At 41.5% G+C, this 26,466-nt stretch overlaps 1 protein-coding gene and 1 long non-coding RNA gene across 2 annotated transcripts in view; both read right to left on the reverse strand.

Annotated features, from left to right (window-relative positions):
* The window catches only part of GLCCI1 (glucocorticoid induced 1), a 51,024-nt gene extending 39,678 nt beyond the window's left edge, over nt 1–11,346 (reverse strand). The window contains exon 1 of the mRNA XM_042888757.1: nt 10,855–11,346. Coding sequence (XP_042744691.1) covers nt 10,855–11,290 — 436 coding nt within the window. The 5' untranslated portion in view covers nt 11,291–11,346. The remainder of the gene's footprint in view (nt 1–10,854) is intronic.
* An 11,318-nt stretch (nt 11,347–22,664) lies between these two features.
* Nucleotides 22,665–26,466, reverse strand: part of LOC122189672 — an 8,478-nt gene continuing 4,676 nt past the window's right edge. Inside the window, exon 3 of the long non-coding RNA XR_006181922.1 lies at nt 22,665–22,922. This is a non-coding gene — a long non-coding RNA (uncharacterized LOC122189672). The remainder of the gene's footprint in view (nt 22,923–26,466) is intronic.

The raw sequence follows: 26,466 nt of genomic DNA on the forward strand, positions 1-26,466 counted from the left end.
AAAGAACAAAACCATTAGCCACTGGTCACTTCTGCAGGTAAAGGGAGAATATTTTCTTCATTTTAGTTAATTTAGATCAGCTAATGATAAATGTATCCAATATTGAGAAGTAAACTACTGGGAGCCAAAAAAAGAGCACTGAAGCTGTTATTCCTACTTCTGGTGTACTAAAAATTAAAATCTTGAATGAAATTATAAACATATGGCATTAATTCAGAAACTGAAGATAATACAACCCTTGTTGAATAAACTGGATTATTCTGAGGGGATTTTTTTTTCCTAGTAGTTAATTTAATGAAATGTTTTGGAAAGGTGAGGGTTTTGTATATGTTTAATTCCAGTTTCTTTCAAAATGCAGCCAGACGTTATTCTGAGTTGAAAAAACAAGCACTGTAAAAAGCTAAAAGGCATTTATCACCATTGTGATATTACCACAATGGAAATCCATGAAACTGTTATCACTTATCATCCTCATCACCACTGACCACAGGCAGAAAGCACTTTCCTAGCTAGAGATATTTATATTAAGCAAGAATAATATTTTCCTTTTAAAAAGTACTGAGAAATAGAAAAGTAAAACCAGACTAATGCATGGAGCTCCAAAACACGTGCAGCACCTCAGACAGTGTCTCAGCAGGTTGCTCACTCTGCAAGACTCAACCTGTGCCCAGTACTTCTTCAGTCGCTTCATGCTGGCAGCCAGAGATCCCACCATCACCCAACTCCACCCTCCAGCATTTTCCAACACCACAAAGGGGAAATCAAATGTTACCTCACATACATAAACGCACATTTTAGACTTTCAAATCTCACATTTCTGTTACTCACGTTTCCGTTATTTTGATTCCCAAGGTCCTTCAACTCTTGCTGCCTAACCTGCGTGCTAATTAAATCTCTCAAAACTCATCTACGGTTTCATCACCCTAGCTCTGAAATTTGCCTAAGCAGATTAAGATCTATTTCCTGTGCAGAAAATAATTTCTCCTACAAAAACTACAGGGTGAGCACAACACAGTTTGGAAAAATCATTTTGGACTTCAATGTTTCTCACTGCTTTCCACTATCCCTCGGAATTTGCTCTGATGTTGGACATAAAGCAGAATTCAGACCAGTGGATCTCAATAATTTACAACTGGACTTCATATTTTCCACAATTTAAAAATACAACTACATATCGGCTCTTCTCACATCTATACAAATAATACCACTTCCTATTCAAATACACTGCTTTATAAAGTCACAGGTAAAATATAAAAGCCTGAGCAAGCTTTTCTAGAACGTTCTAAAAGAAACCACTTAATTGATTTGATTAAACCCTATAACCTGCATCAAAACTGAGGTAATTTCTAATTCCAAATACACAGTTCCAATAAGCCAACTGTGGATCATCATTCATCTCTTTTTTCTCTTGCTACAGAATAGCTTCAACTACAGTTTCCAGATTTGGTCTTTAAGTGCAGACACTAATTCTGTTTGGGTTTTAACTATCCTCAGTTAAGATTTTGATCAGCAAAGTGATGCGTTACCTCGAGTTCCTTCCTGTTTCTTTCAGGTTCTCCACAAACTCCTATTAGCATTTTTCAGACGCATGTCCATGCCATCAGATCAGCTCCTCGACTTTTACTGATGTTTTAAAGATTCCACTATGTTTAATATTTTTCATTAAATCAGATTCTCTCCACATTCAGAGCAACCACGTTCAGCGGGATTTATCAAACTATTTCCTTTGGTAATCTGAAACTTTACTCCAGCCTTATACATCATTTACTTTTTGCAGGATTTTTTTTTTGCTGTATATGCATGTAAATTTGAAGAACTGAAGAAGGTCTAGCAGTAAAAAACTAACATTAACATCTACAGTACAAACAGCACCAATGTATCCGCTGGTTCTGTTCACCCATGTTCTGAGCTGTCAGACTCCATAAGTACTATCTTAGAGGCTTTTGTTTTAATCATTTTTGGAAAAGCTCTCTCCACTTCCTCCAACTCTACATAAAACATAACAAAAACCACTAAATAAAACCACAAGACTACACAGAACAATCGTAATAGGCTAATTCCCTCCCTAGAAGTAATTACAGTAGATGTACACAACCATCTTAAAATGAGCATTACAAACAATCCAAGGACTGCATCCTTCAGTACACAACTTGGTTTGAAATTACAAATTCTTCTGTTTCTATAGTAATGCCCAAATCCACTTCTTCCATAACCTGGCAGCTTCCCAACTTCTGTGTAAACGAAAGTTTTATTCTGCATTCTTAAGCAGTTAGCTGATATTTTTAGAGTCTCTGTTCAAAGCCTGCTCCAGGACACTCAGTTTAAGTCTAGATTTAATCTTCAGTGAACAAGTCAAGCTCCCCACTGCTCACAAAACAAAGTTATGATATCCTACATAACAGAAAGACTCTGGATGATATCTGACACACTGGATACAAAGGTATACATTCAACACTGCAAAATCCAAAAGGCTATGCAACATAATTCCCAGCACTTCAGACTCAAAAAAAAGGAAAAACCATCAGCTGAGCTCTGCCATGATGCTTGGAAGCAGTGTGGCTGAGACTATAGCACATACCCATACAGTTCTTGCAGAGTCACTCACTGGCACCTCGTCTTGGTGTCTGAATTCTGGCAACAAAGTGCAAGATGTTAAAGCAACATTTCTGATCCAGTATGGGTTATAAAATGGAAAGCAGTTGTACCACTGCCCCAGAACCCGTACGTTCACAGACTCGGGCATTTATGTCTGCACTCACACTACTCACAAACAGCCGTAACAGGTTTCAATGTCATATTTGGAAGCAAGGTTTGCAATTATAGGCAAGTTTCTGCAGACCAGCACTGAATCAACAGAATCACAGAATCACACACAGAATCACAGAATTGTAGGGGTTGGAAGGGACCTCCAGAGATCATCGAGTCCAACCCCCCTGCCAAAGCAGGTTCCCTACAGTAGGTCGCACAGGTAGGCATCCAGGCAGGTCTTGAACATCTCCAGAGAAGGAGACTCCACCACCTCCCTGGGCAGCCTGTTCCAGTGCTCCGCCACCTCACTGTAAAGAAGTTCTTGCGCATGTTTGTGCGGAACTTCCTATGCTGCAGTTAGAGTTGACTAGGGACCACCTGCTGAACCAGAACCACCAAGCAAGAGCACGGTGTACTCCTGCTATCCCAAGCTTCACATGACAGATAAAGTCCATACTGTACTTTCTCATATCAAGTGCCATTGCCATATTATCAGGAAGACTCTGTTTATCTGCACAAGAACTACACAGCCACACACAACCCAATACACTCAAAATATCCTGTTAGTATTATCCTGAAAATGCGTCAGTGCACTGTCCATGGACTAAGGCAAAATAATTTAATCATTTCTCAATGAAGTGGTTACCATGACTGAAAACAATTTCAAAAAACAGACTTATACTTACTTAAAGTGTTAAATCTATGTAGCTGGTGAAATGATTTTCAAGTTCATAGTAAGAATGCCAGCAACTTCATAATGATCAGCCAAGCAAGGAGTGTTACTACATGTTACTACATTCAGCAATATACCTACAACTAATCTCCTTACTCAATGCCTGGTGTGAGAATGTGGGAAAGAAGGATGAAGCCACCCTTGTTCAAACAGGTGACTTATAGAGTTCAAGGAACAGGACACCTGAAGTACAGTCTAAACTGGAACCATTGTAGAAGACAGTGAGGACAATCCTATGGTAGGCTTCAGATAAGTAGAAAATCATGACAGAACTGCTATCTTTACTGAGAAAAATAAAAAACACTCTTCCTAAAGAAGAAATAAGATGTGTAGTCTGGGTAAACCTAGTTTGTTTTGTACAACCTGAAACTGCGCATAAAAAACAGTGCTGCTAATTATCTGTATTTGATTCAGAGAATAAAATCCATTTCAAATAGTTAGTCCTCAATTTAACAATAATAGTAGTGAAAGCTAAACCCTTTAAACAATTATGTCACTGCTTATTTTTAGGGCACATGCAACACTAAATAAGATCTAACCAATACAATATTTAAGAAAAATCTGTCATTAAAGTTTCAAAACTCAAACTTGTAACAGTTTATGAGCTACTAGGAAGCACCTATTGCCTCCAAAGCAGCAATATCTGATACAAAAGCCACTTAAGAGATCTACTAACATAAAAAATGAAAACTTAACCACAACCATCCTCCATCAAACCAAGACTAATAGGTTTGGTTAATCCCTATTTACAAATTGTGTGGAAAACAGCTAGTGCTGGAGTAAAGACACATCTAGGTTTTTTCCATCCCAAGAAAGTTAATCTGTTTTTAAAATGCGATAATCAGTATTTCGGTAAGACTCGGTTGTGGCTAATAAGCAGCAGTGCAGATACCAATTGAGTAGGGCAGGTGAAGGTGGCATGCTGAGGATCAAATCTGAGAACAGGTTTCAAGGTTGTCAGAAAACATCAATGCTTTCGTATATTTCCAACTCCATTTTCACTGGACAAATACATTATCTGCAAATTTTCAAACTGAACGTACAGAGCTGCAATCAGACTTTTAACCAAAAGACAAATTTGATTACGACTCTTTGTTAGACTTCTATAAGACCTATCTTAAGAGAGAAAAATAATCCTCACTTTACAATCACCCCTTATTCATGTCACCACTAGGTGTGAATAACTACTTTCACATATGAAGCACAGGAAGAGTACTATTGTACTATTGGGTCAAGAATCCCTGGCAAGCACCTTGAGAACTCATGAAGAAATGCAACCACTTCCATCAAACCAGACTGTTGCATAAGCTTCACAAAAATATCAACTATCCCACTAGTTTTATGGATTTCTTACCTTTGTATTTAATGTCTTAATAGAATTTTTTTTTCTTAAGTATTCTTTCTTGTATACATCAACTACGTGTTTTAGATACAGACCAGGACAATTCCTCCTCACTCACTGCAGCTCAATCAAGCCAAAAGTTTGGACCCTCATGGCATAAGAGAAAAGTTCTGTTCTCAACATCATATTTGCGTAACGGGGAGAGAAGGAACAGACTCCCAAGAGAGCATGTATTTCAGTTTCAACCATGAACAAGTAATTCATGGATGGGACCCCAGCTTCAGAAAAGGAGACTGACTTGCTATTCAGAAGGATTAACATTATATACTACCATGATACTTCACGTGATGCCCATACTGCAGAAGTGTCAAACTGTGATACCTCCCAGTACCTGTTAGCCATTTTCAAGCTAGAAAATTCAATTCCTGATTCAAAAATAATACAACTGGTAAAATAAACCAAGCCAATGGTGAACTTCAGTCACGTCATTAAGGAAAAAAAAGCACAATTGAAAACCAAACTAATTTTTAGGGAGAAGTATATAGCATATAAAGGATTATGTACATTCATGTTCCTTCACTGTAATCTCTCATGAAAATGCTGAGAAAAAGAAGGAAGGAATAATCTTGGGTCCGTGAGTTGCTGTGGATGTAGTATTTCTAATGATGAGATACAAATACTATTTTATAATACTTGCCTAAAAATGCCCTGGGCCATTGTTAGTGCACTATAGGATTACATTGGAGACAGTGTTGAAAGAAAGTAAACTTGACGCATTTAAATATTAACATTAAAACAAAATGATCATCGTTAGCAGAATTAACTATCTCAAGTCTAGAGGCCAATTTTCCAGTTACGTATCTTCACGACAGGGAAGTTTTTAACCAAGAAACGGTACTTTAAAAAAAATGCTACTCAACACATTAAACTCTAGTATATTCATTTTGTTGAATGTATGCTAAGTTCAGGGAAAACCAGCTATTGCATCAAGTGTTGACAATGCTTTTCTCTAAATAGGACATGGCCAACTGGCTTCAATAAGATCTTTCATTTTTCACTATGAAGAAAAACTATAACCGTCTTCTGATGAAAATAATTACTCGATTGATAAAGTACCATAAAAAAATTTAATATTAACCAACTGAAGCAACAAGAAGCATATTTCATTTCCAATAAGTCTCACATTGTTACAGCTATTTCTTTCAAGTTTGAGCTGAACAAAGATTTCAAAATTACTGCATCAGTTACTTTTCTCTCCCATGACTATACCTGGAGTAACCGTGTAAATTCCATTTCAAAGTAACTATCTCTCTGTTATCAATTTTAGCAGTACAGCAAAGCTTAACAACTCATCTGCAAGTCCATATTTAGCAAACACCAGTGACGCCCTCATGGTTCTACCATAGATTCTTTTGATCCACACTACCTGCCTTTTAAGATAGTCCTCCATTTCCCCACTACCTTCCTGGGAAAGAAAAGGACAAAAAATGGGAACAGTGATTTTCAGGAACCAAATTTTCCTATTAGCCACAGGTTTACTATGCTAATGGAAATTGCAGTTACAGGCACTAATATTTGCTTATTTCCAAAGAATAAGAATTAAGTGTCATATATATATACGCCTCTTCAAAGTTCATTTGTGTGGGGGGAAAGTTGTTAATAAATAATGCCTTGCTACAGTAGCATGCAAGTTCAATGAAGAAAACACTTCCCCATTTTTTCTTTCCTGCAGCTATCTTAACCTGAAACACAAATAGCTACTCTGTCTTATGCTCAAGGACATCTAATAACTATTCTTATTTGAAGTGATGATATTAGAACACGTAACAATAGAATTCTTCAACTTTAAAACAACTGGTTTGAATTTAACTATTGTCTCCTATATCACCATCTTATATTCCAGCAAGAGTTATTTTGGGAAGAGAGAAGGCCAAATCTGGAGCAAAACTGCTTTGGCCATTCAATTATGGGAACACTGCTATTATTCAGGCATCAGGAAATAGGAAGCATCACAAAAATTACTTCCTTACCTACATTTGTTAGAAATAAAGGAAAGATCATCTTGATCTCCAGTATAAATGCTTACGATGCCAAAACATTGGATGGCTTTAATCCAGGATATCAAAACAGCTCTGGCTTTTGAAGTCTGAATTTTTTATTTTTAAATACTGATATCCCTTACAAGTCTACAGATCAGCAATACTGCCTGTCCTGCTCCTCACTCCAATAGTCTTACCTGCTAGCATAACAGCTGATCCACATACTTGTTACTAAGACCTGGGTTATGCAGTTGCTCTGCATAATATATATAAAATATATATATATTTTAATGCTGACAACTGCTCAGGAGCTATTTTGATAAGTAAAAGATATTAAGAACCCTTAGCAGCCAAAGTAATTAAAGTATTTTTCATACATTCTTAAAATTAACCTCTGCTTTTAAAATCTCCTACAGAAAAACAGTTTAGTATAAGCTGTGTAAGCTGAGTACATTAAAGTATTTTGTGTCAGTATTTTTCTCATGTATCACCATGGTTACCACTAAATAAATCAAAGCATTTGATGAAAACAATATTGAGATCAAACCATACAGAAATCACTTATACATTCCTTGTATGTGAAACATCACATACCACGTAAAAGACAAACTACACAGGAAACACACTCCCTTAGATTTACACAAACTGCTTTCCATAACATCAGAACCTACAGATTTTATCCAGGTATGAATACAGCTTGCAACTAGGACTACGTGTTTACAAGAAATACACTTTGATCATCTCAAAAAGGGTTTTTCTTTTTTTGTCTTATTATTGAGTTGTCCTTTGTCATAAAACATACAGCTTCATTCTTGTTGCTCTTACATTTACGCCACCAGATAAGTACATAGATTCCCTCTAAGGAAACCATATGTTGTCATATTCAACCACTTTTTAAATTGCCAGCTCTAAAATATGAATACAGGCTATAAATGTCTATGAGAAAGGAATAACAAGGTGGTTTTTTTTGTTGTTGTTGTTTTTTTAAAGGGAAGGAATAGACTCACACACTGCAGGTTCATCCTATGGCACTGTAAGTTTTTTGCCCTTTTTCCTGCTGCTTTAGCATCTTGAAATTAGCATATAGCATTCATGATTTCTCATCATTCATGAACAACACTAATCCAATACTGGCAGCAACCATTTCCTAAGAACTACAAAATCCTGACATTTGCTTAAAGAAAATACCAAATAAACACAATATTTTGCTACAGAACAAAAACATATGTGGCATTTTAGGAAGGAAGAAAAGGGAGCACGACGATAGGAGCAGAGGCAGCGTGCTGCTTTCATTCATGAAGTAGTAGTGATGTCAGTGCCTGCAATGGAAGTTGCACTGACCTGTAGAGGCTCAAAGCTGGATTGTTTTCGTAGATTATTTGCAAAAAAAACACCAACCTCTGACAAATCACCAAAATATTTACAACAAAATAGGACATATCCAGTTCAAGACAGGCTGGCATGAGGTAGGGAAGGAGCAGGTGTCTTCAGAAGAGTGAAACATTTATCCATCAGAACCACAAGCAGCCTGCAGCACAAGCACGTTTGTGGAACAGTCTAAATCAGACTGCAGAGCCAAAGACAAACAGATCTCTCACACTGGTGAGAAAAACAACAGGGTTATACCTACAGCCTATGCTTACACTGTACAGCAGTGGAAATGTTTTTAAAAACTGACAAAAAAAAAAAAAAAAAAAACCCTTAACCAAGTAGCTTCCCCAAGACCTGAACACTGATCACAACTATAAAAAGCTGGAGTAGCACATTGTTTAACAAGCTGCAGCAAGATGGCCTGTGTTTGAAAACAGGCATCTTTTCAAGCCCTCCATTATTACTGCAGCAGTCCTTCAGTTCACCAGTTTTCTACATAGTACTACCACCATATACACTGCAAACATCATTCTCACAATCTAGACATCATGCATTAGAATGATGGGAATAAGCAGGGGAACAAAGACCAAAGGCCCACAGCAATATTCCAAATTGTGTAAAATGACTCTAAATTTGGGGGGGGGGGGGGGGGGTTGAAGGAGGACAGTATTCTTTTTTAATTTGCAAGACTGAAGAAATAGTGTACCTTGCTGTCCTAACCCGCTAGAAAATGGTGCTTGTATTTCTGTAAAAATAAAGCCGATGACGTGTGCGACTGCGGTCATTATTAGGGTGATCACATTGTTTTCATTCATTCATTCAGGGTTTGCTGGAGGATGTCAGCTTCTGCAGCAGCAGCTGGCTAGACCTGGAGGAGGGGGGATCCAAATTCCTCACAGCACATAAAGATTGCAGAGTGGATTTCTTGATGGACCATCTATGATTTCCTACGCTGCGCTCTCACCGCATCAGGTTGTGTGTGCTGCTAGCATGGCTCACCAAGAGGCAAGCTGCAACAAGTTTAATGACGGAAAAGTCATTCAGCAGTAGTTTATAGCCCAATTTATTAAGGGCAAAATAGCCCACAGATGAAGATTAAAACCACTTTCTAAAATTAAAATTTCCCCTCAGACAAAAAAAATCCGTGTGTAATAATGAAATGCTTCACAGCTTTGCAGTGTTTTTCCTCGCTTGCACGTAACTGTCCACGTTCCTCTCTCCTCAACACACAGTGAGTGCAGACCTTCACACACTGCACCGCTACAATGTTTTGCACCAGGTTCTCGTAATTATTTACAGCATTCATCATCAGCTTCAGTGTTAGCAGTATCCACGTGCACTGCATTTTTTGGTTTTGTTTTGTTTCCTATTAGCACTTTCTAAGCATTGAAAGGGGGGTGGGGGGGGGGGGGGGAAGGAAATGTACATTTAGAGCTTCATGCAGTAGGGAAAATATGATCTTGAAAATCTTACTTAGAGCTTGAATGAAGCAACAGCACTGAAGAGCAGCTCCATCTTGAAGCGTGCAAAAACTTCACAGGAAGATCATGCATTCATGCAGAAGTTACAAAGTATTTCTGTTTCAATGTTAACAACAAATTCGGCCATCTGCCTAAGCACAGACACTACGCTGCAGATTAACTCCGCACACAGGTGGCACTGACATCTTGCTCCTTCGCAAAACGCTGCCCATGCCTTACGACCATCCCCGGTCACGTTGTTCTGCCTCCGTTACAACTACTACGGATTGTAGGGATTTACTACACATTTAAGGCTGAAAGGGGGGAGGGCTGGCGAGAAGATAACAGAACCCACAGCTACAAAACACATCGGCAGCCACTACAGACCGCAGTTTGCCACAGAAACAGCAGGCAGCGAGGCTGGAGGAAGGGAGAGCAGAAGCGGGGGGTGCTGAACCAAGAAGAGGCGATGCGCGATACCCGATAGCGCAGCGGGGCTGCTCAGTGCAGCCTCATTCAGCTACCGAGGGACTGGCGGGGGGAGGTAAGATGGCCACTGCCACTTTAACGCGTTCAGCGCATCAGCAGACAACCTGACACAGGTTAAGTCGCAATTACTACCAGCCAGTTCAACATTTTAAACTTCTACAGGCCCATTCGGGCTACAGGGCTGGGGCTCCCACAGCCTCCAAGATACAGTATTCGGTATAACGAGACAGACAGACCGGCGTTATTTGCTTTTAAGCGCTTCAATATGGGAATTTCCTTCTTACCGCGGAGCCCGTATTTGAAAACATTACGTGATTTTAACCCTTAGAGAAGGCTAAGTAAAAGGAAATACTTGAGAAACACAGCCGTGCAAAAGGGCAGAGCGCTGGACGTTTGGTTTCAACACACATTCAGCAACTCGGTTGGCACAGCTCGGACCCACCGGCAGCAGCAGCCCGCACGCAGCGTTACACCTGCAGCAAGGATTAGCTCCGGCACCTCCAACCAACCAACCCCCATCCCCGCTCCAGGGGACCGCCTCGAGGGGACAGACCCCAGCGGCGTGAGGCGCGTTCTCTGCCTTCTCCCCGGGGGGCGGACATTAAGGGCGAACCGAAGGTACCCCCCCGACCCTGGGGCGAGAAGCGGGCTTCGTCCTTCTCGGTGCGTTACCTCTGTACACGGGGGAGCCGGGGCTGCGTCTCTCAGGTGAGCTGCTCCTCCTGCTGCCGCCGCTGTCCGGCGAGCGCCGCTGCCGGCCCTTCACCCTGCCCGCCTCGGCCGCGCCGCCTCCCGTCGACAACGGCGGCGTGGCGCTGGGGGGCGGCGGGCTGCCGCCTCGCCCCCCTCCCGGCCCGGTGTTGCTGCCCACCGAGGCGGAGGGGGAGCGGGTCGGGCTGTGCTGGTTGCCCCGCAGGAGCTGGTAGGGGACGGTGGCTCGGATGGGCTGCAGCAAGCGGCTGCTCCCCGCCGCGCCGCCCCCGTTGCTGGGGCCCCCGGTCGTGCCGCCACCGGCGGTGGGGGACCCGGCGGCGCCGCGCCTCATCCTCTGCGGTGGAGGCTGGTGGTGGGACGGGGGGGTCTGCGAGGAGCTGGACGACGAGGACATGGAGGGGGCGCGGCCTCGAGCGGCTCACGCTCTCCGGCGGGGGAAGGACCCAAGCGCTGCCCCCAGCGCCCCGCATGCACCGGCCGCGGGGGAGGAGGGGAGGGGGCGGGGCGGGAGCGGCGCTTCCCGGCCCCGGGGAGTCTCCGCGCCGCCGCCCGGCTGCCCCCGGCGCTTCTTATCGGCGGCTGCTCCCACGCCGGGCTCCGGCCATCGCTGCCCGCCCCAGCGTCGTGGGCACCGGGGGCGCTGCCGAGTCCCGCAACCGCTCACATCGTACGGCGCCGCCGGCTCACAGCGGACGGCGGCGGGGCGCGACGAGAGCGCGCGGAGAAGGCGGGACGGGAGGGCCGGGGGAAGGAGAGGCGTTCGCGGCCGGCTCCAGCTTCCGTCCCCCACCAGCGACCCAGAGCCGCCGCTGGCACCATCCGCCGCCCGCGCCGACCCACCGCCGAATGGCAGCGCGCAGACCCGACGCCCGGCCGCGACGGGTAGGGGCGGGCAGCACGCACGCCCCTTGGGCAGCGCCGCCGCGCCAGCGCTGACTCTATTGCTCAACGCTGCCTTCACTCTCCGCTCTGAGCCAATCGAAAAGCGGCGATGTGCAGAGGGGGGCGGGGCGTTACGGAGAGGGGGTGGGATGCGGGAAATGGGATGTGGCAGCGCTGAGGGAGGCAGGCCCTGCGAGGAGGCGGGGCGGGACCTCTGTGGGGCGGGTGGGAAGAGGTGGCCATGCGGAGGGGTTCAGAGGGCGGTTGGTGGACGGAGGGGTTCTCTAGACCCATCTGTTCGGCTTTTCAGTCGGAGGAAGGGGCGCTCTGCCCTTTGCGAAGCTCTTTCCGTGCCTGCCTCCCCGTGAGGTGTGAGGTGGCTGTAAAGATGGCCTCCAGCACACCCACACCAATCGTGTGTGACCATCAGGCGCGTGCAAAGGTTTTCTTTTCGCCAGAAGATCTTCAAATTTTAATTCAACGTAGAATCGTCACCGCGTATAGATTTCTATGAAATTGATGAGATTTATTTTTTTTTAACTTACGTCAAAAAATGCTTTTCGGAAAAAGTCAAGGAGAAAATAAAGTTTTGCAGTGCCATTAAGCAACGCTGTGGGAGAAAGGGCTCCCACTAGATGAATTGGTAACACAAGGGAGTGGGACAGAAAGAAAAGAGGCGAGTAACTTAATAGTTAGAAATCAGATGGCTATAAGATTAGATGAGTCGAATCCATCAAGAGCAGTTTACGTTGAATTTAATGTGAGTAGGTTGACGTAAGAGGAATAAAGGAGCAAGTCTTCCTTCTTGGGGGAAGTCAGCTCGATGTGCTGGCTTCTCAGATTCAAAATGCAGGTTTTAAAAGCAAAAAAGACATAGAGAAGAGATAGAAATAGAATGGGTAATGTTTAAAAGCTATGTTCTTATTGTTTGATACAGTAACGAAGCAGTAGTCTCACAGAATTAACTATATCCTTTGTACCTTTTTCAGTTATATGATAAACACAATTATCTTCTACCGCTGTGAAGGTTCTTACCCTTACCCTATACTGCCAAAGCTGTCTGTACCTATCCTTATCCCCTGGTAGCCCAGGAACTAGTCGATAGTCCCAATGAGAAACCGTATTCTAGGAAAATGCATCTATTCATGGGCTGTTAATGTGACTTTGTTTGCACTAGCATCATGTGATGCAGTCACCACGGTTATGTTACAAAAAGGGTAGGAATAATACACCTCACGTCCACACAAACATGTGCTCAGGCAGCAGAGCCACTTGTATAAATTAATTTTAAGAAAAGTCAGCAACCGTATATTTTTCCATTAGTCCAGTCTTTTCTTCTGGGAACATGAGCCAAATTTGCTTCTATAACTGCATTATAGAGACTTTTTTTCCCCGAGGATTTAGCACTGTGCTTAATCACAGCTTATGAAGTCCATCTAGTTTGTTTTTTCTACTTCACTGCACTGGCATCAAACTGGCTGTAGAAGCCATTCTGTAGTAGTAGTAGTCTGCTCACGCTAGTCCTGGAGTATTTTAAATAGTAAGCACACTTTCCTATGTTTTTAGTTTTGTCAGATAACACTGCTGATACAGTAATGTCTTGTAGAGACTAAAAACCATTTAGGATCATCTGAGAAAAGGCACATCTTTGCCTGTGTAGGGCAATGATTAATACGCTGCAGTTATTAACAGTGCTCAGTTACATCAGATTAAGGCAAAGAGGAACTAGTGAAAGACTTTAGAATTTATATGGTATTTAGACACTATTCCACAACTCCTGCAAATCACAGAATTACAGAATCTTAAAGGTTGGAAGGGACCTCTGGAGACTGTCCTGCTGAAGCACGTTCCCTAGAGAAGGTAGCAGAGGAAAGTGTGCAGGTTGGTTTTGAGTATCTCCAGAGAAGCAGACCCCACAGCCTCTCTGGGCAGCCTGTTCCAGTGCTCTGTCACCCTCAAAGAAGTTCTTCTCATGATCAGATGGAACTTCCTGTGTTCCAGTTTGTGCCCACTGTCCCGTCACTTGGCACCATTGAAAGAGCCTGGCTCCATCCATTTGATACATGCCCTTTAGATATTTATAAGCATTGATAAGATCCCCTCTCAGGCTTCTCTGGGCTGAATAGTCTCAAGTCTCTCAGGCTTTCCTCATAAGGGAGATGCTCCAGGCCCCTCATCATAATTCCATTACGTTCTTCCTCATTGAAACAAATAGGATACAGAAGAACAGGAAGAACTGATGCATAAAGACGAACTAAATCTATGACAAAAGAAAAACCCACAAGAACAAGAACAAAAAAATACTCCTTCCCACAATGATTGGACAGAGCACTGTAAAATATCAGTATTTCTTCCTTTCCAGACACCAAGGTCTACACTGTGACCTTACAGGCCAAGTGAACACAGCCTTCAAAGGCTGGTCTGCTGGGGGCACTCCCAGCCAAATTTGCCAAACCCACCAACAGCTACACAGAGTAGACATTGCCCCCCACAAGTTATTTTCCTTTTTGTCACCACCTTAGCTGGAATTAGCATACATAGTAAAACAGCATCGCACCTTTCTCCCAGGAAATGTTTGTCACATCTAGGCCAAAGAAGATGAAAGATATGTTCTTCCTTATTTTTAAGTGAGGTGCCAAGTGCTGATATTTTCCATTAAGCGTTTGATATAGGTTTCAGAGTACTTCCCTCAGGGAAAACCATTGCTTTGTAACAATCAGGGGAAGGTATGACAGGGAGAGTGGAGCAAAAACTGAGCTCCTTTTGGAGTCTGTGTATTTTTCAAAAATCCACATTTGCCTTAAATACCTTGGGACAGCCTTTCAAAAGCTGCATAAGTGTTTCTTGCTTCACATCTCCATGCGCTTAGGGAGTTCACATTGGAAGTAATGGGAAGTTCAGAAATTTAAAGCCTTTTGGGAGTCCCCGGCATTCTTAGCATGGTTGGGAGAGGCATCCTGAATGCAGTGGAAATTATACATTAAAGCAAGAGCATGGAAACAAGAGAACAAACTCAAAGATCAGGGCAGCTGCAGGCAAGCATGGAGCAGAGCTGCACAAGTGTATCCTACTGTTATCAATTAATGGGTTCATCTCTCTGGGGCAGAAATAGACTTACTGAAGTGCCATGAGCCATGGAAACCAAAGAGGTTTGGGCAGTCATTAGGCACTGTGCATTCCTAATCCTTGTTAGTTTGCTCTTACCTGAAGTTTTTAAAGAGGAAAAACTCTTCAAGTCTGGATGTATCTTTTGTTTTGAGGCACTTACGTGGGTCTGAGAACATCAATACTCTGCTCTAAGTGTATCAGCCTGATAGCTTCAGTGCTTTTATATCTCTTTTATCTTCCTCTATCTACGTTTTCTTTGTTGCCATTGCCCACTCGACTTAGAAACAAGTCTTTCCTGACTGCCTCTGAGGTTTTCATACAATGTCTAACACAAAATAGCAACAAAAAATTGTGCATTTGTTTTTGCATATCTTCTGATCCATTCACTACAACCTTATTTTATATTACAACCTACAACCAACGACTTATTTCTAGTGAGCTTACATTTGGGATAATTGCATTTGGAATGGGAAAAATAATAAGATGAAGTGTTTATATCCAAGTGGCAGTCTGGATGTAAAATCAGCTGTGGCAGAGTACTAGAACAAGCCGAAGTGCAGCCCTTCAATGATGAAACTTTGTCTCCAAAAGTTGCACTTGAGGCTCCTTAGGCAGGAAGGGGATGAAGCCTCTGGTGCTGCCAGACCAGGAGTTGGGAGTTTTCCTAGAAAAAGTCTATCAGGCTGTGGGTGTTGGTTTGTCTTTTGGCTTGTTTTGCCTTAAAAAGATTCCTCCAAAAGAAGAAGAAGAAGAAAAAAGAAGCGGAAAATGTTTTGGAAAGGGGTAGGAGGGCCAGGCAGTTGGTGCTGTATGGAGCCATAAGATGAGCAGCAGAATCTCATGCTGTATTGCTCATTGTCCCATCTAGAGCCAAACACTCGGACAAGTGGTAGTTTTCCTTTCCTTATAGTCTTGATTCATGTCTATCCTAAATACTTATGGAGTATTTATACTGAGTCAAATTAGTACTTACGCATACTCACAAATTAGAATATTTTAGAATTAAGTTTCATGTCAGATTTCAACAAACAGGTATTGTGGTGCTGTCTGTTTAGTCAAATGCTATTTGTTACTGTGTTTCATTCAGCACATTAGAGTTTTGCTGTGAGTAAGGATTGCATAATGAAGAAACTGAGAAACTATCAAATAAGAACCATACGATTTTTCCTTAAGAATATCGAAAACCATTTTGGGTAATGCTTTTCCTTCCTGGCTGCCAGAAGCATTTTTTTTTTTTTCTTTGTGGTAGTGGATAACTCACTTAAATGAGAATGTGCTCATTAACCATTATTTTTGTTACAACAACATTTTATCTCATCTGGAATCAGACCTGCTGGCTGCATCCTCTTCTCATCTACAGGAAAACAGGACAACCACTGGGGAATTCTGAATTATGTATTCCTTGAGCATTTAGTTTAACACAAAGGCTGACATTCAACTCACAGCTAAAATCACCAATCCTTCTTCCTGATTTATATTTAAGGCTTTCTTTCTGTCCATTGGTACACATAATGCACAAGTCAAGAATGTCAGACTGTACACCGTGAGAAGCTGGGCTGCCTCTGGCCTGCAGCTCTGTCCTCTGGATTTCTTATTCCTGTCTATCCTCCTTTCATTTTCTCACCAACAAAGCCTTGTTCACCACCATCTTATAACAAGAAGCACAGAATTTTCTTTGGAAAGCCCCTTACCATTCCTTCACAGCCAGCTGGAATGCTATGAAATGACACGGTGTACTGCAAAACCACGGCTGGGAAATGAAGATGCTGTCACTACATCTTCAAAGCAGGAAAATATTCTCTTGTCAAGTAAATACTGCATTCTGGTAAGAAGAGTAAGAATAAAACATATCACAACCTTTTTTTTTTTTTTTTTAAAAATAGATTTTGCTTTGCTAAGGCTACATACCCTTAATAAATACGTTCCATTTTGAGATACTCTGTGCATACAGCAGGTTATGGGGTAGAACAGAGTCACAGCACTGAGACAAAATGCTGTAAATAATAATTCTAGGAAAGCAACATGTTTGCCTGTGGAGCAAATACTTAATTGCAAATGTGGGTTGTTGGTGTGACATAAAAGCTACAGAACAAGCTTTAACAATTAGCCAAATGCTAATTTACAATAAATGCACATTTACATAACTCTCCGGAACAACCTGTAAGAACAAGGAAACATACATGTGCCACAGAGATGGCATCATTCAGTGAAACAAACAACGTGCTTCTTTTTTGACTGCACGTTTCCTTAGGTTTATGAATTTCTGTCACAGCCTTAACTGCTTATAGAAGTAGGCTTGGGGAGATGAGTTTCCCTTGTAGCTTTTACATCCCAACCTAAAATAGAATGAAAAACTTAGGGATCATTAAAAGTGAGACAAAAGAAAGGGAACCGCTAGTAAGTTTCAGCAGCTGGGATAATCTCCCTAGGGGAGAGGTGGAAACCATATTCCATGAGTCATTTAATACCAAATAAACAAAGCACCAGAGAATAAATTGCAAGACATGATTTTTCTGTTGATGTTGCTCATTGACAGAGAGAGGGCTAATTGGCTTAACAGAGCTTTTCCTTTTTTCAGCTCTGTAGTAGTAGGAAGTGGGGACAATATTATGGATATAGTTTTTCTTTATTTCTAACTTGTCATGCTGATTCTTGTTGTAATGGTAATAAGATACGAGTAACTTTAGCTCTCATACTGGGAGTGAAGTAAAACTTTATATGCAAGACAGAGCCCTCAAGAGTTACTCAAATTCAGGATTCCTTTAGAAAGTGGCCTCCACTGATGTAATTACATGGAGCTTTAATCACAATTCTGTAAAGTTTTGCTGGCCCAGCTATTAATAGCTGTGCCTTAGTGACAAGGCTCTGAGGAGAGTAGCTTTGTAAGCCGTGTGTGCTGCCAAAGCGTGCCCTTGGTCTCCAGTGGAATCCAGGACACTGATAGAAGGAAACAAATAACCCCTCTGCATCAGTACAATAGGAACACGCCTGTAATCAAACATAATTATGACATCACTACCAATCAGAGCTGTTACACTCAGCCTGTAATCAAGAACAGCATTATTGAAGTATTTATTACTCTCAAGAGTAATCTGAGATTTTATGAGTTCTTGGAAATAAAAGCATTAATTGGTAAACCTATTTATATGTGTTATTTGCCCGGAAAGAGGGCTTTTTCCTTTGAGAAATCAGGACTGTCCCAATGATGTGCATCTGGATATTTCCTTCAGATTCTTCATATCTTTAAATGACAAAAAGCCCACATATTACTTTCAGAAGTTCTTTCCAGGATTGTCATGTGGAAACTTGGGCTGGCCAGCCACGTAGGCACACGTAAGGTCCCTGATACTTGAAATACAGTCTAAGCACTGTGACACAGGTGGGAATGTAGCCACTACATTCAGATCAGCAGTTGAAATCCCTGTCATCATGCAGAAACTGAAATGTCTGATGTAATTGTTCAGCAATTGTAAGCCCAGCATGAAACATCTCAAGGGGAAGACCTCCTCTTACACTACTGAGTTACAGCTTTGGCTCTTCCAGCAAATGAAATGTCTCTGGTATGTGAGAGGTAGTGGTGAACAACAAATGTATCTGTGTGAAGAGCGGTAAGTGATAATTCATCATATGAAGTGCAGGGAAAGGGAGTAAGAAATGAAGTTGTTTACATCAGACGACAGAAGCTATCTCTCAATTTTAGAAGGGAGAAGGAAAAAGATTTATTCTGTGACTCCTAGCTCCCAAAGGAACAGAAGGCAGATCTAAATTCAGACACGGATTTGGGGGGAAAGCAATGAAAGAAGAAAAATCTTGTTACCTCAAAAATAGCTACCTCAAAAGATTTGGAACCCAATTAATAAATCCACCTCAAAGCTCCCCAGGGAAAGGGGAACGTAAATGACCTGTTGGGTTGCTTTGGAGGGCATGCAAACTGACACAGACTACTCCCATCCCAAGCGTCTGAGGTTAAGAGTCAACTCCTCTGTTTGTGTGCATGAGGACAGCTCTGCCAAATACTTCTCAGGTACAGAAACTTTATCAGTGAGAAGGATCTAGAAAGCCTTGCAAAGATAACACTGCCCATGGCATGTCAGGCCTCAGGAAGGGTGTGATTATCATTCCTATGGAGTGCGACGTGAAGCTGTCTCTGATCAAATGTCGGCAGAGTACCAGGCAGACAGGAGTTCCCCACCTTGGGCTGGCTCTGATCAGCATCTCGCAATGAGAAGCTTTGGCTGAACACAAGGACTGATGAAATCTCTCAGCAGACTAGCTCAGCTCTATTAGAATACTGCTGCCAGCTGCAGCCTTGTCTTCACACAGCTCTGGTCCCCACATCTAGGTGACGTGGTACTTTGCTCCTCTGCTTGAGCACGTCTTAGAGATGGATGCTGCCTGCTGTGTCACTTTAAGGAAACTTAAAGTTGGATCAGGTCTGATCCAACAGGACTCCTGAAGTTCCTGAAGTCTTTCATGTCTTTTTTTTTTTATTAATTTTTTTCCAGTGGCAAAGATAAGCAAGTCTATCAGAGCAGTGATTTTTCCAACTATACTGGGTTGTTCTTACTTATGCATTATAATCCAGGGAAAAAAAAAATTCGGGCTTCTGAGGTAGTATTTGCAATAGCAATAATGGAGTTAAACCTGGAATTTACTACATACACACGCACACACAGAAAAATAATCTAATAAAAAATAAGGACAACAAAACACAAGCTTAAATAAGTAGCACCTCTATGACAACCATAGGTTAGCTTTTTTTTTTTTTTTTTTTTTTTTTTTTTTAAAAAACTGACCACTGCACAAAAGCCCCACTTCTCAGTGCTGGCTGCACGAAGGCAGGCACAGCCACAGCTGCAGCCACCTCAGTGCCAGAGTTGTGTCTGCAAGCACTCACTCCTGCAAAAAAACACCTGGTCATGCCTAATGAAATTGTTTTCTGGAAGGTTCCCTGAGCTCTGCCAGCAGAGATATATGCCTTGTCAGCAAGAGCATAAAGAAGCAATTCTCAAAGAGCTCATGGTTTGACTTCCAAAAGCTTTCCTTAAGGGCAAAATTAATTATATATCATACAGATCTATTATATATTCTGTTTATACAATTATAAAGCATTATGGCTAATTAGTTGTGGTACAGGCTCCTGACGCAGAATATGGCTAGAGAATAAACAAGACACTCAGCCAGCTGCAGCGGTGGCTAACAACCTCCACTTTCATATCACCTTTCACACCAAACTCTCTTGAAGTGATTTATAAATTATGCAATTCAGTGGGCTTGTGTTACTGGTTTTACACAAAATTAGAACAGGCTGATTCTGGCACGACCTGGCTGGGATTGTCACACCTTTAAGAAACTGAATTTAAAATATTCCCCAGCCTTCTGGAATTGAACTCTTTTTCCTGTTTACTGTCATAGCAGCTGGTGACCAAGTGATTAATCATGAAACTACTATGTCTGGCACCGTAACACACACACAGAACTTAAGTGCCCCTCCATATCCTTTTACTCTCATGATACACAGAGCTCTAGCCGGCAGCAGTGTGAATCTGCCTCAGTATCTTGTCAATCCGATCAGGTGTTCACCCTGATTCTCTGGACCAAACTGTGCAATACTGCACACATTTTCTTTTCTCACTACATTTTCATATTATTTCAATGCAATGAGATGAGCTGGCACGCCACACTGTGTTAATGCCTCAAATTATCACGTTTTAATTTAATTCACTTTTTACCGCTACATCATTTAGTGCTGACTCTTGTGTATGCTGCTACAGGTGTCTGAGAAGATAAGGTTTTTGGGGAAATCTCATGATGTCTTGTGAGTACAGCTAAAAAAAAAAAAAAATTATTATTATGTTGTATTATAGGGTTTTCTGATGGTTCTACACACCCAAAAAGCACAATTCTTCAAGCAAAGGAGGTTATAATATTTATAAGAGAAACTAAAGTAAAAAAAGAAGGAAGCAAGAATGAAGTTGAGTATATATTCAGTATAGACTAGATTTCTATAGGCAAAAATGTATCACAAAACATATTTATAAAGCTACAAGTTAAAGAATACATACCCCACTGAAATTGCCCCAGGACAGTATCAATTCTTGTTTTCCTGAACGCTTCACGAAAGCGGTAGGATTTGAGATAACTTTGTAGGAAAGCTGAGAAGTGTTTTTGTTGGCTTTTTTTTTTTTTTTTTTACAGCGTGTTTTGAGTATAGTTTGCAAGAAGAAAACGTGAAAAAAGTGAATGGCAGCACTTTCTGAGAGGATGCATGGGCAACTGAAAATGGCATAGCCAGCTCAGAACAAAGAACTGCATAGTGAAATACAAGATAAGATTACAAACAGGTGCCCAACGGAGGGCCCTAATTTGTATGGCTCCCATTTGTATTCAGAGTCACAGGAGAGAGGAATGCCAGGAAAGGATACAAAAATAGGCTGATAAAATCATAGCAAGAATTCAGGAAGGTTATCTTGACTTCAACATTTCAGTCTCAAGGGGAACCAGGTGTGTGTAATGAAAAGCAAGGATTTGTATTGTAGAGGTGACAGCTGAGTTAATGTAATCAGAAGAAATCACCTGAGAAAACGCACAAATCGGTGAATGGAGGTAAAATAGAGCCTGGTGAGATTTTTTTGAAAGAGAAACCTTGGCTGGAGATCCATTGCTGAAGGAAAGATTAAAGAAGTTGCAATGATTTGGAAAAGAAAACAAGAAAAGATTCCGTTAAAACAGGACAAGATTTCAGAGTTACAGTAGGATCAATAATGCTGCAGGCAAGAAGTCCTGAGATTTGTTCACATCATTAATAGTGACCTCAGAACGGCCGCATGGAGCATACGTAGTAGAAACTGAAGATGACTTGAGAAAAGGTGAAGTTGGCAAGGAGCCATCTGAGGTGATTGCTGCAGGCAGTGCATTACTCTATTTGAGAAGTTACATTCAAGGGGAAGAAAAAAAATCGCAAAGCAAAAATGAAAGTAAGTGTATTTCAAAAACATGGGTGGAACAGACATCTTTCTATGTATGCTGGGATCACCACAGAGGAAAGTGAAGAACAAGGGAAAATGGCAAATAGAAAAATATTCTGTTACTGATACAGAGGAGGAGTGAAATGAAAACATGGTAAGAACTGTCAAGACACGGAAAAGTGGGAGAGTGGTTGAAAGGAAAAAAAGAACACAGATTTGTTGCTAAGATCCTCTCTTGAAAAACAAGAACTGGTAACACAGATAAGATGATGGCAGAGGTGTGAAGTTGATGGCAGATTTCAAAGATGCTACTCCATGGTATACATTAACAGATACTACAAATATTTAAAAAAACCCAACAATTCTTATTCCCATATTTTATGCATGTAGAAGTCTACTCCTGCTGTTGCTGTTTTCCCAGCTCCCAGGCTTTTCTCCTATTCCTTGATATCAGTCTGATAGATAGCCCATAGTGGGTATTTAAACATCATTTGTAGATCTGCTTTATTATTCTTGCATGTGTATAAATCAAAATTCTTGCAGCTTAATTTTTGCAGCACCAGTGATTAGGCACATGGGAGTAGAAAAGATGTAGGAGCTCAATTTATCTACACTGTGTTTCCAAAAGCTGGAATATTCCATCCATGCAAGTTACCAGGTAAAACAGCCATTCCTCTTCCAAGTGGTTAACTTTCCAAATGAGAATTCTTTTACAATTTCCTATGTTTATTAAATTTAAATTTCAATGTTTTATAGCCATTTTGCATATATACAGGTTCACTAATGCTCAACAACACTAAAAATATCACACTTTATTATATGTGCAGAACTGTATATAAGTGCAGAATTTTAATTGGTGCTATCTTTGTATCAAGGATAGCGGTACAAGAACCTTCTACACAAGCCACTATATAAAGATTAAATATAAGATTGATGAAAACAAGGGTCACATCAGTTTAGCTTTTACAATAACATTTTCAGTAATTTATCCAGAAGCTGCAGCACACTCGCACAACCATTTGGATCCTTTGATCTCAGCACCAGGCTAAACAGAAAACACGGATATTCCTGCAGTTAAGAAAAAATGGAAAATCAGTAGCTTGGTTTTTGCTGGTGTCTCTTCTGCATTACCCAGCTTTGATTCTTGAAAGCCAAGTATAGCCACAACTCACTGAAAATGGTCATCTGCAGATGAATAGCTGCTAAAGCTTCCCAAAAATCCAGATCTGAAACAAATCCTCTCTCCATTTTTTTTTTTTTTTTTCGAAGCAGATAAAAGGCTTAGGGAGGAGGAAAGGACATTTAGTTCAGAAACTAAAGAGACTGCAGGTAATAATAGCATTTTAGGAATAACTTACAAAGATACACGCATTTCAAGCACTTCCCACCTGCCTTTAAATTATAGCTTGTAGTGAGTGCATCATTTGCCTCAGTGGCTTGCACACTTGGTACAAAAGCACAGGGATGAGCCTACATATAAACTAAAATTTGACATGTTCAGAAAGAAGCATAAATTAAAGTACAGAGCAAGTAGTTAGAAGACATTTAGGCTTGTCTGAAATGCACCGTTGTCTCTCGAGTTCTGCAGCATACTCGTGAGCACACAGCAGCACTTCCAACAAACATCATCTGCTGACATCCCAGCTTTCCTAGGTGCGCTTTAATTAAAGGATTCAGCAGAACAAGAAAACCTAAATCTGTAGAAGTAAAGCACTTATTATAAAAGTACACCGTTACAAATTCACATGCCTTCAGAGAGAATGCAGCGATCACATAACGGAGTTTTCAGAAAACCTATCTAGGTTTGTACAAAGCATACAAGCGGTAGATGAACTGCACAACCACCTGAATGGCACAGTGGGACTGAACAGCTCTGCTAAACCATGGCTTCTAAGACAAACATCACTAGCAGCAGCAGTTAGGTCCATGTAAGGAAGGAGCATGACGGAGTGCCATGCAGCAAAAGCTCTTTGTGCAAAGAGCCCACAGACCCTTCCTCACACCTAGCACTCAGCAATGGGAATGAACCCAAAATGTCTTTCCCACATCTGGCAGAAGCTCTGACATCATGCATGTCACCTATTATCCAAAGAGTGGTTGCTACCCAAGAAACTCGTGTTACTCCTTTCTGGTTTTAAGATTTAATTTTCACCTGCTGTGGAAAGATAAAAACTAATTCCAGCTTAGCCTGAAGATCCTGCCTGCACAGGTGTGCTGCAAGAACATTGCTGTGACATTCAGCTCAAATCTGGGTGAATGCTTCAGATGACTGAAGTAATTATCAGAACAACCGGGTTTAGCTAACTGGGTTTAATCTGGAGCAGATCTGCCCATGTTTCTCCTGACCTTTTCCCTCAGATAGATAAAGCTGGAAGAAAAGGAAAGGCTGGAGGAAAAGGAAAGGCTACAGTACTTGGCAATTGATTGATGTAGAACATGAGAGATGTGTATTCAAGACTGCACTCTTTGTGGAACTGCAGGAATTAAGATTTTTAATTTAATATCTAAATTAACATTCTAATCGCCATGTTTGTCCTGGATGGGCTCCCCAGCCATGGTACTGGTGTGCCATCAGTCACTGCCCAGAACCTTGTGGAGGAAGGCTGGGAGGAGCCTGAGGAAACCACAAGGAGATCAGCACAGGCAAGGGGTTGTAGCCAATGTTTGTTGCTTTGTATAGAAACTACTGGACACACTGTCTCCCTCCTGCCCACCGAGACTGGGGAAGCTGTCCAAAACTTCTCCAGTTCTTCCACGGGCTGGAGAGGAATTCACCCCAGATTTTTTAACCTCACTAAATGATGACTATGCAGCTGCTCAGCAGCAACAACCCATGACTCCAGGTTTCTATGAGCCAAGCCCATAGGTAAGACATCTAACTTCCCATCCAATGGAAAAACATACTCAAATTGCAGCTGTACAATTAACAAATGTACAATTCACAGAGTAGCATGGCTAAAATGGTATCTTACAGGCTTTATAGTTAGAAAGATTATCATGGTGAAAAGAGACAATCAAAAATGAAATGCTTACCCATATCCTAGGCTTGCAGTAAAAAAAACTCCAAAGGGAAAGATCTCCTGAAAGAAAATCTTCCCCTGTGGCAGTCAGCTCTTAAATGGGGTCTAGGAGTCATACAGATGAATTGCCTTCACCTGTGCTCCCGTGGCTGACTCAGTCCTTGCCTCAGGTGATCAATCAGTAGTTCAGGAACTCAACAGTTCCCTGAACAGCTTTCTCACATTTTGTTTACATCGAGAAAAATGGAAAACATTTTTTGTGGGTCAGTCTAAACGAATTTTAGTTTAATTTTTTCAGTTTGGCAACTGATCTAAAACTCATTAGCACTGTTCCACTGCTATCACTCAATATTTTCTATGAATATAGCAAGCAATTTGCACACTAAACAGAGCTTGTACAGGAAATTAAAAGAAACATCAACAACAGAAGCCACACAGCTAGGACACAGAGGTATACCTGGGTTATTTCTCTGTGTGCTAGCAGTGTGATTGAAGCAGTAATCACATTAGGCCATCAGTAACATTTTTGTAATCTGCAATTTTTGAATTCCCATCCAGGTACATCTATGCTGCTCTTTTGTTTTCAGGGGCATCGCATAGGATTAACAGCAGAAGGAACCTAGTCCTCAAAGTTAATGAAAATACTGTTGGTGAAGGTCAGGAAGGCATGTTCATAACTACAGGTGAGGAGATTTAGATGCTCAGTGTGGGGCAGTTGTGCCCAGGCTTCTGAGATTCTTATCTACAGAAGAAAAATGCCTCTGGGTCCTGGCAGTGCTGAAGCCCCAGGCAGGCAGAATGAGGCAGAGCTTCTCTGGAGGCCCTGTCTTCTCAGACCAGTGCTCTTACATCTTTAATAAGATCAATAATCTTCCCCTGGTTTAGCGGCTCCATGAATTCTGATTAAGCCCCATGACAGTGGCTGTGTATTAAGAGTAATAGGCAAGAAGAAGACTTTAGTGTCTCAATCCATGAGGCATTAAAGCTCCTTCTTTAGGCAAACCGCTATTGATTTGATCTTGGTTTTTTTCAGCGTGGCCTCTGTAAATAAAGCGCTGGCACACAGCACACTTACTGTGCCACTCCTCATCCCTGCAGACCAAGTGTCTCTGATGAAAACTTACTTTAATTGTTCCATGACTGCTGACGTGTTTAATTAAAGGCTTACATGGCTACATCTTTGGTGACAAAATGTGAGGCGATCACAAGGATAAATAAGGTAAGAAATCACAAAGGTATGCTCAGAAGCAAAACGCTCAAATGCTCTCTAGAGCAGCCTTTCAGCAGAACACCAGCGTGTGAGTTTCTGCCTGACAGTTCAGTATTTTTGGGGGAGAAAAGACCAGCACTGACCGAATAAGTCATCTGACCACAGGAAGCTGTGTTGACAAAAATTCATACAGTAGAAATTGGAAACCCATGCTCCAAAGCGTTCTTGTATTAACAGCTTAATGTCCAACTCTGTAGTATATAATTTATGGGAATTCTCTAATACAATCCAGCCTTGCATATTTTGCCATTTATTATTCTTATTTAGAAAGTGGTAAAGACCAAACTCTCTCTCTGATTCCTCAAGTCTTTTTTTTTTTTTT

Source organism: Lagopus leucura, unplaced genomic scaffold, assembly GCF_019238085.1.
Source record: "Lagopus leucura isolate 7727_CA_CO unplaced genomic scaffold, USGS_WTPT01 Super-Scaffold_100157, whole genome shotgun sequence".
NCBI lineage: Eukaryota > Metazoa > Chordata > Aves > Galliformes > Phasianidae > Lagopus > Lagopus leucura.